Raw genomic sequence first — 19329 nt, forward strand, 5'->3', positions numbered from 1 at the left:
TTTTTACCAATTTATCTTTTGCAATAGCGAGTGCTTTATTTGGTACTGGTATTTGGTACAGCAGATCGAAAAAAGTCGTTAGGAAGTAAATGTTGAAAGCGTATGTCCCCCACTTGCAATCCCCACATATGTCCCCCACATGGTAATCGAGAGTATTCATAGTTTAGAGCATTTTTTTGTAACTAAAACATGGTGATGGTGCTTCCGAATCAGCATAAGCTAGCCGAACAGTGCACCACCGACAGTCTGCAGACTATTTATTCTTTGTTTTTTTTTTATTTGGTACAACAAAAAATGTATACATTGAAAAATATATATACACAACTAAAAAAGGCCCGCTCTAGTGCAGGTCAGGTTGCTTTGGGGGCACAGTGACAGTGGTGCTGTCAAGGCCCTGGCTGCTGTGGCTGGGCAGGAAGCCAGCTGCCGCGAGCAGCCGATAATCTGCACTCTGAGAGTGGGGATCATCGGGCTGCTCCACAACAAATTCTTCTCTGAAGCGCCGCTTCCTGCCCCCACAGCGATCACCAGACCCTGGCAGCCACCTCTTAATAAAGTTGAGGGCCTCCGCCTGGTCGCACCCAGCTTTTTGGCAGATGACATCTGCATACAAGAACAGAAATACCATATTACACATGAAGCACTGCTGTACAGAGAATACACAAGGGTACACACACATAAAACAATGAACAAGTCTAACCTGTCACTAATCTACAGAGCCTCAGGTTCACAAAGGCCCTTTTCCCTTTTCTGCCATGAAGGCTGTACAGCACTTGCACGTCATGTGCCAATACAGCCTTCATGGCATTCACACCAATTTTTCGGAGGCCACGTCCCCCAATCTGCAGGAGGTGCTTGCGCTGTAAAAAAATGCAAGAAGCATAGATGGGGTAAACGCTACAGCACATCGAAATGTTTTCATGATAAAATTCTGCAAGAAGAGGACACTGAAAACAACAACTTGAATTTTTGGGCATCACATTTCATTGTTTTTTTACGCTAACTTCAACTCACTTGACCTAAAATGGTTTCCACATCAGCCCTCTCACACTCAGTGTGAGAACCTTTCAAAGTCCTTCTCTGAATGCAGTTTCGCGGTTATGAAATCAAATACAACACTGTTATAACCCTTAATAAATATTGATTCTAGCTATGAAATAGTATAATTACTTTGTACCACGTTTCTTCGAGGTTACAATGTCTTTGCCTGAATGTTGACCAGGAGTAGCTTCTACAGGTGAAAAACGATAAAATATGTGGAATTCAAAAAGAAGCTTGGACATGTTTTTAATCAATGCATTGTAAGCAGAGCACAACAAGATAAATGAACATGATCAAGGCGTACTAAGAGGCAACCTTAGAGCGACCAAATCTTGGTCATAGATGAAACTGATAGAAAAATAAAGGTCGCACTAGATGGTCGCACCATTTGCTGTTTATCTTTTTCTGTGATAGCCAACAAAGAGGCATGTCGCTATAGAAATCTCATCACAATAAACAAAGGTGCATTTTTCTTCACACTGCGAAATTGGGTGCATGTTAGATTTTTAAAAAGGTAAGAAATCGGCTAACACAAGGCAGGGTGAACTGTAGCTCAAAGTAGAGAGAGCCGCAGCGGACACGAAATAGGGTGATAAATGAACAAAATTACTGAATGTCTGTTTTAAGCAGGCTATTGCTAGTCACTGCCCATCAAACACACGATGCCGCCTACATCGTCTGCTAGCTTAGGACAGTTCACTCGGACTTCACAGACTATAGTAAATACAGTCGAATCTCATTAATTCCAACACACTTAATTCGAACTGACGCTGTGGTCCTATCAAAGCTATACCGCGCTCCGAAAATGCTCTCAGCACCCCGCCCAATCCTGCGGTGGCACTTCAGACACCTCATCGCTGTGCTTGAAGAAGAAAATGAAGAAAAGGAAAGAAAAGACTGCGGTGGAATGTTTGCCAAATGCCAATCTGCGACATTCCTGTGCCCCGCTTTGGCTGTTTCTGTCCCTGCCATGTAGAGACCCTTCTCCTCTTAACACTTCGCATGAAGAGAAAGAGGGGAAAAAAAGCTGTCGCAGAGAGTTGGCTCTCTCATGCCGATCTGCAACGCGCCGGTGTCACGCTCCCCTGTTTTTCGTTCCTGCTATGTAGAGACTCTTCTCCTTTCAACACCGCGCATGAAGAGAGAGAGAAAAAAAAAAGCTGCCGCGGAGTGTTTCTCTCTCGAATGCCGATCTGCTTTTCTCCAGGTGGAGACACTCCTCCATTCTCATCATGTGTGCTGGCCACGCTCCGGCTGCAGCGCAGATGGTAACAGTGGAAACACAGTTGTCTTCGAAGAGTGTCAGCACTGGACATTGCCGCGCTCAACTTCTTTTGCCAGGAGAATACTGAAGCCGAAGTACAAAAGCTTTGCAAACTGCACGCAAAACTTGTTGACTCGTTGCAAGGCCAACGTGTACAGACATGTATTGACTACTTTAATTAATCACGGATGTCCTGTAATTTGTGAACAAACCTTCTCCATGCACATGCATCACTGCATGGTGAACCCTCCGCTCGTTTACCGTATTTACTCTATTCTACCGCGCCCTTGATTGTAACGCGCGCCCGGTTTCCACGACAAAAAAAAAAAAAACTAAGACATCGGTTGCAACGCGCACCCCCTTTTTTCTCGTTGGCCCGCTTGATCACACCACTCGCGAAAACGACTCTTTTTGAGAGCGTCTTCCGTTTAAATATGAAGTACGGGGGAAGCTTATGCCTATCTGACGTGCAACAAAGCATTGCTGTCACTCTAGTTTTACCGTGGCCCGATGTCAGTACACAAACTTGCTTCGCCCCCTTCTCCTAGACGGTTGTGGTGCCAGGCATGTCGAAGTAAAGAGGCGTGTGATCGGCATTCCCGATTTGCCCAAGCAGGTAGCCGTTGTTGTGCCGCAAGTTTAGGAGGAACCTCTGAAGACTCTGAAGCTTTTCTTCGTACTCCTACGGCAACTTCCGGCATATGCCCGTTCGCCTTCGGAGGGAAAAGCCTTTTCTCTTCATAAAGTTCGTTAGCCAGCACCTGCTCGCTTTAAAATGGCTCTGCATTAGCCCTTTTTCTAAGGCTAACTGCATAGCCTGCACTTGGAGCAGTTCTGTCGTCACGGGCCGCTGTGCCGCTCACTGCTTAATCACATACTCGCCGAGCAGCTTTTCAATTTCTGGAAACCGACCCTGCTGTGGTCCACTGAAGCCTTTGCGTGAATCTTTGCTGTCGACAATATTCTGCTTTTGTTTCCGCCAGTCCCGCACGCACGTTTCGGGAACTCCGAATGACCGCGATGCGGCCCGATTTCTGTCCGTTCCGGCACACGCGACGACTTTTCTTTTAGAAGCAGCATTGTGGTGCACTCGTCGAGTTTTTGGAGTCGGCCCTACCATGCCGTCGATGCTAATGTGCTACAAGATGACGACGAACTCCTCAGCACACGTATGAAGTGCTGCGCATGGGAAACACATAGGCATAAATGACCGACGCGCCATGCCGACGCACGTAGGGGGCGGCCATTTTGTAAGTGGCGATGGCAATAGAATGACCATATTCATTTTTTTTTTCGTACTCGATTCTAACGCACATGCGATTTATGAACTCTCTTAACCGGAAAAAAGGTGCGTGTTAGATTCAAGTAATTACGGTAACTTTCATTATTTTGAACTTCTTTTAATTTGAACAAATTTTCTGGCCTCTTTGAGTACGAATTATTCATATTCGACTGTAGTACAGTGGCTCATGAGATAACCTGACTAGTTTGTTTCCCGAAACACAGTATCTTAAAGCAGTACTAAATTTCTGCATGTTACATAGGCATATTAAAAATCAAGAAATATACACCAAAGCCGCAGCCACAGCTTTACTCTGCACAGCTGCCTCTGCTGCCTCCACTTCTCCAATTGTACCAGCAGGCAGCCGCGGAAGGTCAGAGGGGCGCTGTGCTGGCTGGGCGTGCCAAGGCACGGACAAGAGCCGTACCTTGTGCTTCAGCTGTCGCACCTCCTGCAGAACCTCTCTTTGTTGCTGCCGGATGCCAAGTTGGATCCGCAGGATCAATAGCAATAGAGCTGAAACATACAAGAGTACATACCATATTTACTCGCACAATTTGCATCCTCACATAATTTGCTCACCAGTATAATTAGCCAGCCTGCTTTACTACAAGAAACTTTTTGCTCGCATACTTTGCCCTCCCCAACCAGCCCGAGCCACCTTGCCAGCACACACACAGACATATTTGACTTCATGATGCTCTGGTCAGGCACATCTCTTGTCGAGCAGGCGAGTGCAGTCTTACACAAAATGGACTGAGTGCAAGGTCCCTTCTTCATTGAACTTTTATGCTTTCCCTAGAATATTGAACTTGAAAACTGAAACCTGTTTATGTGTAGTCCGAAATGCCTAAAGGTTTGCCTCCTATCTTCCCACCTTTTCCACGGCAAGAATGTATTCCCGAGACACAGCACAGATGTTGAACGCGTGCAAGGACCTGTCACATCAACAAGATGAGGCAGGTTTTCGCACTCATTTTTTTTTCCCCGTTTCGCCATCTGGCCATTGCGTTTTTACCGTTCCTTGTGATAGGCTACAATAATTATATATGAGGCAGATTGCTGTTATAAAGCTTACCGAAGAAAACTGAAACCGTGCTACCGCTAAGCACATCAGCGTGGAGTTCTTCGACATGCAATATTCAGTATGGGAGCCAGCAGAAGAGTGCGTTGAATAAGACTTAGCATAGAAGCTTGGGTGTGTTGGTTAGATATCGGAGGGAACACAACGCAATAGAAGACTGGGACAAGAAATGGACACACACACACATGAAGGGCGACACACACAGCACTGTGTTGGCATCGTGCTTCCTTGTCTGCATCTTACTTTACGTTGGGTTCCCGACAATTATTGGAGAGTACTTATGTTCTCTGGTATAACCCTGTCGTGGGAACTGGTTTTTGTGAGCACTGTTCGGAAGAACTTCAAGAAAATGGGGGCATTTGAACAGGCTTAGCAAACAAATGACAATCCGCTTTGAGACAGCTGTGACAGCGCCTGCAACATATATTCCCAGTTGAGCTTTTAGGCCAGCGATTCCTACTAGCTTCGCACATGATCGGATTGACAAAAAAAGTACACATAATACGCGAGTATATACCGCATTTGACTCTGTAGCTTTGATGAACCAGGCAGATACACAAATTTATCCAAAACTCCATTGATTCTGTTGCAAAATTATTCAACAAACAAATTGCGATGTTATCCATGTTACTATACGATTGTGGCACTTTACCATTGCAGCTTTCCAGGAGGCACACATAGTGCAGCGTTAGTTCACCACTCGCAGTTAATTGTATGCAGTAGGTTGCTCACAGCAACTGACTGCATGCAATGGTGAACATCTTGCATGCTTGCACCGCTGTTTCAGCATGCTGGCTGCTTCCCATACGGCTATCAATTGATGTTCACAAAATTGGGAAGATGAAAAAAGACTACACAGTGCCCTCTGGCCACCCTATACTCCAAACCTCCAGCCAACAAACAAACAAAAGAAACAGAAGTATGCAAATGAATATTATTCCTAATGCAGCTGGAATGGAGTGTAGTTTTTACCAATTCTGTGTGTTAAGTCAATATGGAGTGAGTTAACTCCATAAAGTAGCTTTTCTCATAACAGTGTTCACTCTATTGTAACACAAGGAGTGACTTCATAGCATCTAGAAGGAAAAATAGAATCTTCAGTATTTGATAGAAATGTGAGGCTCTACCTTAAAACAACAATAATCTGGAAAAAGAACTCATTACATTCGAAAAAAAAAGGTAGCACAGTTGATCCCCTTTACAAGAGACACTGATGTAACAGACAAACGGGGATAAGAGGCACCAGTGTGCAGGCTGACATTTGGCCCATCATGCATCAGGCACTCCGTAGATGCGCCTGTGCAGCCGGGAGCCCTGCAGTCAAGCATGCTGAGCAAGACTGTTGACCACTGTACAATGACACATTGCCACAAAATTTCAAAACTTCATTTCACAGACTTCTGCAAAAGCTTCTTACACTCTTGCATAATTTTTGCACAAGCTTCTCTCATTCTTGCGTGATTTTCATCAGAACATATAAGTGTTGGAAGTTGTATGTCCCCAAAAACTTGCACAATACAAATAGCATACATTAAAGTCTATCACTTAATACGTGCATAGGGTAACAATGAAAGGAAACTCACGCATGGTTTGCTCCGAGCCTTCCCCGTGCGGTGCCTCCTTGAGCATTGGAGAGCACTGTACAGCTAGAGCAAAGTAGCATCAATCCAGTGTTAACGGCAGGCTAACAAGACAACAAAACTAACCCCCATATTCATAAACGCTCCCCGACTCGACTTTCACCCTTCACTTGACAGAGTTGAGCACTGTGCCGCTACTCGTTTGAAAGCGACGCTGCGCTACTCGAGAATCACAGCAGATTATTGCTGACATGCAGCAATTTTCTCTGCTTAAAGACGGCGCTCCCATCAGCCATCTCAAGTGAAGGTGAAGCGTTGAGTGGAGGGACGTTCTAGAATACGGGGGTAAGATTGGTTGCAAGAACACTACAATAGACACACTTAATTTTTACACTTCATCTATATTGTACAGCTACACACATTCTGCGTCCTTATAATGCAACATATACATACAGGCTTATAAGGTAAACACTGTAGGCTGCTCAAATAACACCTACACCAAAAAATTACCCAAAAGTGGCCATGCGCAAAGCACTTTTATTTGAAACTCACAAAACTTTTGCGGTGATGGAGAATAAATAAGACAGGTTACGCTTGGAGGCACATGGGACCTTCGCAGCTTTCATAAAGTACAAAAAACAATATGTGTGTGTGTATGTACACATGAAGCTTCAGCCTTTACATACGGTTTCTTGAAAGAATCGACTATGAATTTTATGGCACCTGTGTCCTTCAGCGCAATTGAAAGCCTGCTGATCAGTGTGTGCAATTGTGGATTAGTTACATGGAAAATGGCGTGAAACACCTAAAATCAAATTTTTCTAGCTAGGAAATATGCAGCTGTGTATACACAACACATGCTGCAAACAGTGGGAGGTGACCACAAGAGTGATTTGAGTGCAAGCGGCAGTATTCCGCATTCATGCACCCCGCCATTTTCAACTGTTGCCCAAAGGCAGCACCACTTCAGCGTGCTACTTTTTTTTTACATCATAAACAGCACGGAATACAGCGAGGATGAAAACAACATATGCAAATAAATTTTGAGCACTATTTATGGTGCGCATGATTGATTGATTGATATGTGGTGTTTAACGTCCCAAAACCACTATATGATTATGATAGACGCCGTAGTGGAGGGCTCCGGAAATTTAGACCACCTGGGGTTCTTTAACGTGCACCTAAATCTGAGCACACGGGCCTACAACATTCCCGCCTCCATCGGAAATGCAGCCGCCGCAGCCGGGATTCGAGCCCGCGCCCTGCGGGTCAGCAGCCGAGTACCTTAGCCACTAGACCACCGCGGCGGGGATGGTGCGCATGAAAAAAAAATAGGCCCTTGTACAACGACGAATTCATAATTTGCCTTCACGGACCTTCTGTTAGGCTGCACCACATACAAATTTTTTGTGGCTTTCAAAAGAGATTTGAAAAAAAAAATAATAACCGTGTTTACTCTCGTCATGAGCGCACTCACTAAGTCACCCTCATTTCAGTCGCCAAAATTTTGATTTTTTTTTTCTTCCACATATTAAACACACACCTTACGTTCATCCGCTGAAGTCCCACGGGCTCCCCCCACCCCCTTGTCGCCTTCGCTCGCTGCCACGTGCCATTTTATTTTTGTTTCTATTTGTTCACGAAACGTCCCCTGTCTTTTTTAATTATCTCTTGTAACATATGTGGCATTATCTTGTTCCCGAGGTGCCACAGGTGCTCTGCTATGTAGATGCACCATTAAACTAGTATTTTTGATCAACTGTGCATTTCTGATGTTTACCTTGCAAGTACGTAAAACTGGCATGCTTCTCGATCTACGATACACATGTGGCTTGTCTCACTTTGAAGGAAAAGTTAGCATACAATGGTGTAAATGCTTAGAATTTGAAATATTGAGGCAGAAGCACACCGGAGATGATCATATGGTAAAGAAACAAGTGCTGCCTTATTACTGGCAAGTTGTCACTTATATGTACAAATAAATTTCGCGAGCTAAAAAAAGTACAAAAGCACAGCGAGGCTATGATGTGGTTCAACCTGTGGATTCGCTTCATTTATCACGCCATATGATGAAGCTTCCTTTGGTAAAACTGCTCAGATAAGAAAAAAAGTTTGCTGTCCAATACAGAAACTATACAAAGTGTGCACGTGCATCTCGCAGCGCCTTTTCATCACTTCCGAAATGCGCCACCAACATGCCCGGGCACCAACCGAATCTATCGCCTACAACTGCCATGTTGTCTCCTCATGCTTGCACCCGTTTAGTTTTGCCTCACGATGCAAGTTTGAGAAATTATGAGCTGCTAGTGAGGCAAGTTGATTTAGTAGTCCACGCAGAGGGAGCAGAGCTTAGGGTGTTTCTTCGCTGAAAGTTATAACCTGAAATTGAGAACACACATTCCGATTTTCCTAAAAGTACCAGCGTATTTGGCTGGTGCAGATTAACAAAAGCTACTTGAAGAAACTTTGCAATATTTGCATCTTCAGGTGCAACTTCATTATGGGTAAGTGCCATAGCCAAGTATTTACCTGCAAACAGATATAGCTTACCAAGATACTGTACATACAAACTTGTCCGCAGTTAAAATCATGATGGCGAGGAAGGCGTTTAAAATCGTGACGGCGATCGCGGAGATTTGGTATTGCATTGAAACAAACTATAAAGAATGGGAAACAATATTAGTTCACTTTGAAGCATAGCCGATCGGTTCAAGTTGGGTGTCAGGATTTTTTTTAATTAGTCAATTAATTCTATACACGGTCTCTATCATGTTCAGTGACTCCACTGTACATTAGCGTACAACAAAAGCAAAATACAAAGTGAAAAGTGTGTTAAAGCATACGCGAAAAATAAAGTGATGACTGGCGTTACCGCGGCACACACCACGCAAAGTCTCTATCTGCCTTGTATAATATTTTCCTCGACTATTTTCACAAATTGCAATCAAAGAGGCTCAAGCTCAACATCAGCACTGTTTAAAACACTTGGGGGGGGGGAAGGGGGGGGGGCATTGCTACTTTGGTGGCGTAGGCCGTGACAATATATTCATAATATTATATCTCTTGTAAACTTGCCTAGCTCTGCACGACTAGTTTTCGATGGGAGCAGCTGCGCTTCGCACATCCACTCTTGAAATTGCGGCTCGAGAGATTTTGAGCTTTCACTTGTTTTTGGGCCAGGCAATTTGTAGTGAAAGCAAGATAATAGGCCCTCATAGGTTGTGGCGGGCAGCCGGTGTACGCCGTGGCTGGTATATGTGTCGCACATCTTGATTATCTGGTCTTGTATCGAGTGAACGAGCGAGGCCTTCCTAATCCAATGAGCTCGTTAAAGTAAGACAACAAAAAACCACAATGCTTCCACATCGTTCACAGCAACAGATGACGAGCCCCCAACAAACCGCACTGCAGCACGTGAACTGCCGTAGGTACCCAGGGAGTTACCCGGGCATGGCGGGAGAGGGCCACAATGGCAGAAGTGACATCACAAGAACACTATGTATAAAGGGGACATTTAAAGACTTTTTTCCTATTTTTAAACTTCGTTCACTGTTCTGTCACAATTTATAGCTGAGAATAGTTGTATTTTGAAAAGGGCACTAATTCATAAGCCCAATGGTTCAAGGATGGGTGCATTTAGGGGGCCCATTCTACGTTTTACTTATGCCCTTCAAGAACTTGCTTACAGGGCCAAAGTCCTGTTTCAGAAAGAACACGCTAGTGCGTGGCAAGCAGTCCGACAAGCATTAGTGCTGGTGAGATTTGGAAATGCAGCGCATGAGCATCCTCATCTGCTACTTCTCTGCTCATGCTCTCGGGGCTTACTTGCAAGGCACGGTCCTTCGCACTTCTCATTTTCACACTGTAAATCAACTGATACCAACTCTGCCTTCCATTATTTAATAAACCAATATTTCATGGTCACGAGGACGAGCTTAAAATGTTTGCTACATCAGACCTGAACAGCATTTTGAGTCATCGAAACTTGCTAGTTGCAGCGAGCATTATGCGAAAAATATGATGTGCTTTACGGTGACAACTTGCAAAACACTGCAGCAACGATTAAAATCATGCATTTTTTGTGCTCACAGGAAATCCCTGAAGCAGGAGGCACTGGGCTAGATAAATTGCGCAGCTAAAATACGGATGCGCTTTCCAATGCTGTCATGCGTACAGGCGAAGAAATGGCAGACAAAACTGGGCGCACCCTGATTCTATGCGCATGCGTCCCATTCACAAGCCTCGCTGCCAGTTAGCACCACATGGCTAACTGTCCATGAGCTCGCTTGTTTCCTGTAACAGTGGATTATACGGTACACCTATTTAAAAACGAGGATAGAATGTATATAATGCAGCATCTGATGAAGCCATGACGATGTGTTGCTGCTGAAATCTGGAACTCTAGTTAGTACCCTTATTGTTAACCAGCCGGCCGACTAGCAAAAAGATTTGCGACTGAAATCATGGCATCTACACCTGCCCTTAAAGGGACACTGAACAAAGTTTTTGCCACCGAGATTTTCAGCCAAAGCAAAAGATTGGGCCATGAAATTCATAGACAATAATAATTTCAAGCAGAAACTATGAAAACATACTGAATTTGATTAGCCTTTTACAAAATGCCGCGTCTAGCTCTTAGACACGGCGTTTTCTAAAAGGTCGCGACATTTATTTTTCAAGTTTTTTTTTGTTATTCAAGACAAATCTACGGTGCATTGTTCACAGAAAACAAAATTGCCTCGGTAAGATTTCTTTGCGAGCAGCTTACTAATTCTAAGGCAGGCGCGTTGATTCGCGAACTGAAGGATGCGAGTGATCGATCTTGCTTGCTAGTGGCTAGGCGACAAAGGCTTTACCTCATGTCCTGGTGTAGCTAAGTGACGCAAATGGAGCAGAAAATGTGCATTATCATTTATTTCACCTAAATATCACACGTATGTGATTTATTGCCGGTGACAGGTGATCAGGATGAAGTCGACAAGTTGCAAATCTGAACAAGAATTCACTCGAATGAAAAACCAACCTATACTCACGTGCACGGTGAAGTCGAACACGTCGTCCGTCAATGTTGTCACTGATGCGCGAAGGAAAAGAGAAGAGGACAAGCGACGGGGTCGTCTCTTCCTATAAAGTCGGCGGAACTGCCAGAACGGCCAACACAAAAGGCATCGGGTTGACATTCCTCCATCTGGGCATCAGTCGCTCCACCCGGGCATGCAGCTGCTACTGGTTCTACTACTATCCTCTTCCCGACATTGCAGTGTTGCTGCCATACTCGCGAACCTTTTTAAATTAAAGCACGTAATCATGTATTATCGTGCGCCATACTAAACTTAAAAACAGTGCGCCGGTACATGAGATCACGAAGCGCGGTTCACGCCATCACAAGAGCAATTAGAGAAATGAAACAAAGAAAACAAAAATGTATGAAATATTTTGTCTCAATACGATCCGCAATCCAGTTTCCTGCAGCGGCTTTTGGCTCTGTATGAACGGCCAAGCCAGTGCCAGGCCAAGCTTGCGTCCCTGATCAGCTGTTTGTTTCCATCGAGAATTCAACAGTGAACTGGCAATTTGTTTAGGTGATATTGCTAAAGGGCTTGAAATTGAATATTTCTCTACGTACTACTGCTGTACTTTTCCTCTCTGTTTCCTGATCACAGTGATGAGATTGAGGAGGTTACAATTTAGAAAACAGCAAGTGCAGCTCAAGCATTGCTAGTATCGCTGTTTCGGTAATAAAATGTTGCAAAGATTTTGCCCCGCGACCTGCTTGCCGTGTTCGAGCACCCAGTAGAAATTTACGGTGCCGCGTTTGAAAGAGTTGAATAAAATTGCAATATTACGAAAGAAAGGCTCTGAAGCAACATCGCATTCTATCAGGCCTACACCTCCCACACCTAGACGAGTAAAACTCGTCGATATTATCTTGCAAAGCTGTGTATAATAATTAAAACACATTCTTTAGCCCACGATGAATTGTTATCTCGTGTGGCTTCTCCATTTGGTACTGTCATGTTAACTTACAAAGGCAACTTTCCATATTTAGTCTCTTTAGATGTTGCAAAAGCTTGACACGTGGTGTGTATGCCATACTGATAATTCTCCTCGTAATCTGGGTCCGCCTCTTTAAACAGCGTCGAATTTTATTGTTCGCAATTGTGTTTGTTTTATACTGTAAGCGAGCTGTGTGATTTCATCAATATTCACGAGTGTTCCCTGACTATACAAACACGCGCGTCTTATTTGGTGCGGTGCACGTTTGTATGTAGCAAAAAATGTCATTTCGTCAGCGTGTGTCTGCATACACTTGCATGCCCTGCAGTACGTGTACATAATTAATGCAGTAAGGACTGCAATGCATAGCCTTGCATGGGACATATATTCCATGCACCCTCAGAGAAATGTTGTTTGTTATGAGCCTACTGTTTATCATTACTTTTTTTTTTCGTTAAAGTTTCATCTCCATATAAAGCAGCTGTATACAGGCACGAGCTTCAGCAGCTTCCTCGTTGTTCCATTTTAAATAAAAACACCAAGCCTACCCGAATCAATGATCTGTTTGCTATCATTACTGTTATGTGTTCTACGATGTACACAAGGACAGTAGTATACAAAAAATAGGGAGGGAATTGAATGCCCTGCCTGCATGGCTGCGCCGTTTCACAAGATCAGGCGCTGCACTGTGAAGCTTCCTACCGGCCTGCAGAAATTCAAGGGAGCGTACAATAGCGTGGTTCAAGAGGACTTGTGGGGAATACTAGACAGACTGGGTGTAAAAGATGGAGTCACTAATCGTTTAAAGGAAATCTATAAAACTAACAAGGTAGTTAAAAAGTGGGAAAAACAGGTATCCAAGCCCACAGTGGTGAAACGTGGACTTAGGCAGGCGTGCCCACTGTCACCCTTCTTATTCATGATGTACCTACAAGGATTAGAGGCCAAATTAGAGGCAAGGGGACTTGGCTTCAACCTCTTTTTAGTCAAACAAGGAAAACTCATTGATCAGGCACTATCAGCTTTAATCTACGCAGATTATATAGTGCTAATGGCCGACAACAAGGAAGATTTGCAGAGGTTGATGGACATCTGCGGTAATGAGAAAGATAGGTTAGATTTTAGATTCAGTTAGGAAAAATCAGTAGTCATGATTTTTAATGATAACAAAGGTAGTGAGCTTAGAATACAGGAAGTCACGCTAGAGATAACAGATAAACACAAATAACTGGGCGTATGGATAAGCAATGGGACCGAGTATCTGAGGGAACACGAAATATGCATGACGACTAAAGATAACAGGAATGCAGCAGTGATGAAAAATAGGGCACTGTGGAATTACAATAGGTATAATGTTGTGAGAGGAATATGGAAAGGGGTCATGGTTCCTGGGCTGACGTTCGGCAACGCGGTCTTGTGCACGAGGTCAGAAGTTCAAGCAAGATTAGAAATTAGGCAACGTGAAATATGTAGGCTAGCTTTAGCAGCTCACGGGAATACACCAAATTAGGGAGTACAAGGTGATATGAGATGGACATCATTTGAGCGCATGGAAGCCAGCAGCAAGATAAAATTTGAGAAGCGATTGAGAGAAATGGGGGAGGAGCGTTGGGCTATGAAGGTTTTCAGCTACTTGTACATGAAGAATGTCAATACACAATGGAGGAAGCGAACCAGGAAATTGACTGGTAAATACTTAGAAAACAGCAGGTGGCCAAACCAGAAAGAACTATCGGTTAAAAAGGAACTGCAGGAAACGGAGACTGACATGTGGAGAATTGGCATGATTAAGAAGTCCGCACTAGAGATCTATCGAACTTTTAAGCAGGAAATTGCCAAAGAAAAAATCTATGATAATACTAAGGGTAGTTCTCTACTGTTTGAGGCCAGGACGGGAGTATTGCGAACCAAGACATATCGGGCCAAATATGAAGAGGTAGACACAATATGCAGTGCGTGCGAAGAGAAAGAAAAAACTGCCGAACACTTGACAATGCTCTGTAAAGGGCTTCACCTTATTTATTTTTATTTATTTATTTATTTATTTGGACAATACTGCGAACCTTGAAAGGTCCAAGCAGGAGAGGGATGTACATATCCAGCAGACATGCGTATGGATGCAAGATCGACACATGAATGTGAGGGTACATAATCAACAGGTAAGTATACAGTCATTATACATTGGATGACAGCAAGGGTGAACACTCTGGCAAAACATTCCAATCGGAAACAGTTCTGGGAAAAAATGAATATTTGTATTGGTCTGTACGGGCAAAGAACGGTGTAATACTTCGGCTATGTTTGTGACGAGACGCTCGACTAGGGTTATTAGCTATGTAATCTTGCGACTGGATTCCCAATTTATTAAAATATAGCTGGTGTAGAAAGTTTAGGCGGGCACTTTTACGTCGGTTGGCCAATGGCTCTAGGTGTGCGAGCTCCAACATAGCTGAAGGGGAGTCGCGACGTCTAAAACGTTTATAAATAAAGCGAGCTGCCAATCTCTGAATTTTTTCAAGCTTTTCTTTATTAGTGATAGTATGGGGATCCCATACAATGCTTCCGTATTCTAGGGTGGGTCTTACAATGGATTTGTATGCAATGAGTCTAAGCGATGAGGGGGCATCACCTAATTTATGCTTCAGAAATCCTAACTTTTTTCTCGCGGAGGAACATATGTTATTTATATGTGTTGACCAGTTAAGTCTGGACGTCAAGGTTAACCCCAGGTACTTATGTTCCTCCACTTGTTTAATCTGATAATTGCCAAGACTATACATGAAGTGAGATTTATTCTTATTGGAGATGCACATGTAAACTGTCTTGTCGAGATTTATAATCATATCCCATTTATTGCACCATTCCGTTATTGCATGCAAAGCACGGTTAAGAACGTGCTGGTCAGTGACAGACACTATGTGGCTAAAGATGATGAAATCGTCTGCAAACAGCTTAAGGCGTAGAGGGGGCTTCACAATTTGGCCAAGATCATTAATATAAATGTTAAATAGAACCGGTGCCAAGACCGAACCCTGTGGGACGCCAGAAAAAACATCAAGAAAACGAGAACAGGCACCGTCAATTTCAACATACTGTTTGCGGCCAGTTAGGTATGAAATGACCCAATTGACGACTTGTGATGGAATGCCTAAGTTTTTCATTTTTGTTATTAGTTTCGAGTGTGGAACTCTATCGAACGCTTTTGAGAAGTCTATTAGAACTGCGTAAATCTGTCCGCCCTCGTCAAGTACCTGTGCCATCTCATGAACGGTAACTACTAATTGAGTTGCAGTTGAAAAACCTCTTCGAAAACCGTGCTGTACGTTAGTAAGAAGATTATTGTTGTCAAGAAAATCATTTAGGTGTTTAGCAATTACGTGTTCGAGAACTTTACAAACTGTGCAAGTGAGAGATATGGGTCGGTAATTACAATAATCGGTGACAGAGCCTTTTTTTAAAAATTGGTTTCACTCGGGCAAACAACCATTCAAGTGGGAGGCAAGAAGTTTCAAGAGACTTAGAATACAACTGTACCAAGAATCTAGCTAGGAGCTCTGCATATCTTTTGAGAAATGCGGTGGGAATGTTATCAGGTCCTGCGGATTTTTTAGGATCTAATCGTAAGAGCAGCTCAGTAACACCTTCGACAGTAATATGGATATATTGGTTGCTATCGTTGACGTAAGGCGTATTACCCAGCGTGGCTGGCCTTGAGAATACGCTCTGGAAATAGGAATTGAACGTATCAGCAATTTCTTTTTTATCTGTAACAATGCGAGCACCAACAGCTATTTGATCTACGCTTCTTGAGTCCTTGTTTGATAAAAATTGCCAGAATTTGTGAGGGGATTCAGTAGCAAAGCGCCCAAGGGTAGTTGAATAGAAGTGCTCTTTAGCTTCTCGTAGTTTAGATTTCAACTTAGAACTTAGCTTAAAAAGGAGGGCGGCATCCTTGTTCTTCCTTTTTCGGTACCGTTTTAGTTTACGTTTTAAATGTATAATTTCTCTGGTTATCCAAGGATTGGCTTTGTTGATTTTTTTCATTTTATCTGGAATAAACTTATTGATGCAATAATTGCAGCATGACTTAAACTTTGCCCATAAGACGTTAACATCGTCATCGTGAAATGTCAGTAATGCTTCTTCTAAATGGTGGGCAATGTTTGGGTTATCTGCTGCGTTGTAGTCTTTTACTTTTACAAATTTAGCGTTGTTTAACTTGATTCGGTTTGGAAGCTTGCAGGAAAAATATACGAGCTTGTGGTCCGAGACTCCCTCGTGAATTTCTGTGGTATGATCAGTAAAGCTGGCTGAACACAAAATTAAATCTAGAATGGAGGAAGCAGTGCTAGTCACCCGTGTTGGATATAGTACTGTCTGTGTAAGGTTGTAAGCTAATAAAGTATCTAGAAGGACTTCAGAGTTCTTTGTATCAGTGCCCCCTGATGACATCGAGCACCAATCTATGTGCGGTAAGTTGAAATCTCCCGCAGCAATAATGTCCTGATCCTTATACACGGCCAAATGATCATACAGTTCAAGTAAAAATTCACAGGGAGCTCCCGGCGGCCTATAAATTCCCGCAATAACAATATGGTTTCCTGAAATATTTATTTTACAAAAGACACTTTCGTGGTCAGGGTTAACAGCAGGCAGTGAAACAGATGAAAGGCCCGCCTTCACAAGAATTGCCACACCACCTCCTCGTGTAAGTCTATCTTTGCGATAGCACGTATATGAAGACGGAATCACGTAATTATCAGGCAAATCTGGGCAAAGCCAAGTTTCGGAGATGACAGCTATGTGCGGGTCATATGTTAACAACATGTGTTCCAGTTCGCCTTGTTTATTGCATAAGCTTCGCATATTAAGGGAAATGAGCCTCAATGTTTTCGGTTGTTGCTTTGTAGAATCCGGAAGTCATTCGTTCGCCTTTTTCGTGTTTTTCGGTTTAGTGCTCAGTTCTCGTTTTTTACCTTTGCGCACGAGCACCCGGCAATCTTTTGCTTCGTCCCACGCATAAATGTCGTTGTTAATATGTAGTTTATCATGAACCAGTTTTATCTTATTGTCGGTCTTGTTATCAGAACGTACGGATTGCCAAAGTTTTTTCCTTATGTGCTGCGTTGCCTGGGAGTAGTCATGTGACACGGAAACTTTGCTGCCTTTTAGTTTGAAACAGTTATTTAGTATGGCTATTTTTTCGTTGTAATTGTACAACCTGAGTATGATTGGCCGGGGTTTATCATTTCGCGGTTTACCAATTCGGTGAATGCGTTCGAGAGAGGTTACAGCGACTTTTAGTTCATCATTGCAAACCCGTCGGACAACTAAGTCTTCAAGGACTTCTCTGGTTTCTTTTGGGCCTTCTGGTATGCTAATACTACTAAGTTATTCCGTCGTGACCTATCTTCATAGTCATTAAGCCTCTTGCCTTGAATTGCGACAGTTTTTTCTAGTTGTTCAACGGTGTGCAGAAGGGTATGAATTTTTTCTTGATTTGCTTTTGACAGCTCCAGAACTTCATCAAGGTTTGAACTAATACGGGTCAGAGTTTCATCGCGCTTGCTCGCGGCAGTCTTTATCTCTTTCAGTTCCTCAAGAATAGCACTTAACACATCTTTATGCTCATTGAGGTCAACAGCGGACCGGGTCTGGGGACCGGGATTCGTCTCTACGTCCCCGCACAATACGAGAAGTAGCACAGACCAACAATCAGCAACTATACAGAAACAACGCCGAGGGCACGGCAGCACTACTAATCCATGGTAACTAGTACATTTTCCTAAGGAAGTATCATAAAAACTAACCTGCACGATCAGCCATGCGCAGTCAGACATGCTCGAGGCGATGCCGCCGTGCCCTCTGATGCAGTAAACGATGTTCACTGGCTTTATAGCAGGAAGCGGCGACGTCACCGGGCTGGGCAGCCAATGGGGCGTCAGGGCGGTGATCGGGCTGATATTTTGATGAGCCGGTGGCACCGAAGTGCTCCACGTGTTAGGCGAGTCATTGTTCCAAGGCGGTTGTCCAGGATCAGCCAGCAGAGCTGGCCCTTGCGTTGAGCAGACAAGAAGAACCTGCACGATCAGCCATGCGCAGTCAGACATGCTCGAGGCGATGCCGCCGTGCCCTCTGATGCAGTAAACGATGTTCACTGGCTTTATAGCAGGAAGCGGCGACGTCACCGGGCTGGGCAGCCAATGGGGCGTCAGGGCGGTGATCGGGCTGATATTTTGATGAGCCGGTGGCACCGAAGTGCTCCACGTGTTAGGCGAGTCATTGTTCCAAGGCGGTTGTCCAGGATCAGCCAGCAGAGCTGGCCCTTGCGTTGAGCAGACAAGAAGAACCTGCACGATCAGCCATGCGCAGTCAGACATGCTCGAGGCGATGCCGCCGTGCCCTCTTATAGTTCAAGATGATGGCGCAGAGTTTTTCAAAGCACTGGTGTTTAGGGACAGGGAGGGCAAAATAGTCTTTAAGCGGGTAGACTTAACTAGAAGGAGGTTATCTGATTGGTGGCTAAAGTCAAGGCACGATTGAAAATTAAACCCTTCACTTCAATGTACCCGTCCAACTTTACTATTTAAAGGGGAAAAAAAATCTAGTGGTTAGTTCACTAAGCATTACGGCTAGGTGACGTTAGCCGCCGCCCGATCTAAAGGGTACGGCCACATCCATCCATCTATCCAGCCAAGAATATGCTCTCTGGCTTGTTGCTCCAGGCCTAGTCAGGTAGATTTTCTGGCCTCACCGTTGAATTGTTTGCTCGGGTTGTGGCTTGCAAACATTGCGGTTTTGGGCTTCGTATCATCTTGTTCCGTCATCATGTCCTCCAAGTGGAGGACATGTCGCAGTGTGAGGAGGGAGTACGACAAGGCGCTGATAGAATGAGCTATCAGTCTTACCAGGCAGGCGGTTGAGAGCGCACCGAGGCAGCTGACGCACACCAGCACTATCCGCTTCCTGTATAATACAGGCTAGGGAATTATAGAAACACAGAGCAGAAATCAACTCTTGTGCCTCTCTCATGCACTCACAAGGCGGAACCTGCTTCGAACACTGAGGACCGAGCTAATCA

At 44.0% G+C, this 19329-nt stretch overlaps 1 protein-coding gene across 3 annotated transcripts; it reads right to left on the reverse strand.

Moving 5' to 3' along the window:
• Positions 1–287: 287 nt before the first annotated feature.
• On the reverse strand, positions 288–11606 carry LOC142790189 (uncharacterized). 3 transcript variants are annotated; one of them, XM_075885189.1, is made up of 5 exons: positions 11285–11606; positions 6255–6309; positions 4015–4103; positions 701–860; positions 288–603 (listed from the first exon to the last, which is right to left on the reverse strand). In XM_075885189.1, the coding sequence occupies exons 1-5, from the start codon at positions 11429–11431 to the stop codon at positions 341–343; spliced, it is 714 nt and encodes a 237-aa protein (XP_075741304.1). In that variant the 5' UTR covers positions 11432–11606; the 3' UTR covers positions 288–340. The 3 variants fall into 3 exon arrangements, with proteins under 3 accessions (XP_075741304.1, XP_075741306.1, XP_075741305.1); XM_075885191.1 differs by having other exon boundaries at positions 6255–6317; XM_075885190.1 differs by lacking the exon at positions 701–860.
• Between the last annotated feature and the right edge of the window lie 7723 nt (positions 11607–19329).

Source organism: Rhipicephalus microplus, unplaced genomic scaffold, assembly GCF_043290135.1.
Source record: "Rhipicephalus microplus isolate Deutch F79 unplaced genomic scaffold, USDA_Rmic scaffold_80, whole genome shotgun sequence".
Taxonomy (NCBI): Eukaryota; Metazoa; Arthropoda; class Arachnida; order Ixodida; family Ixodidae; genus Rhipicephalus; species Rhipicephalus microplus.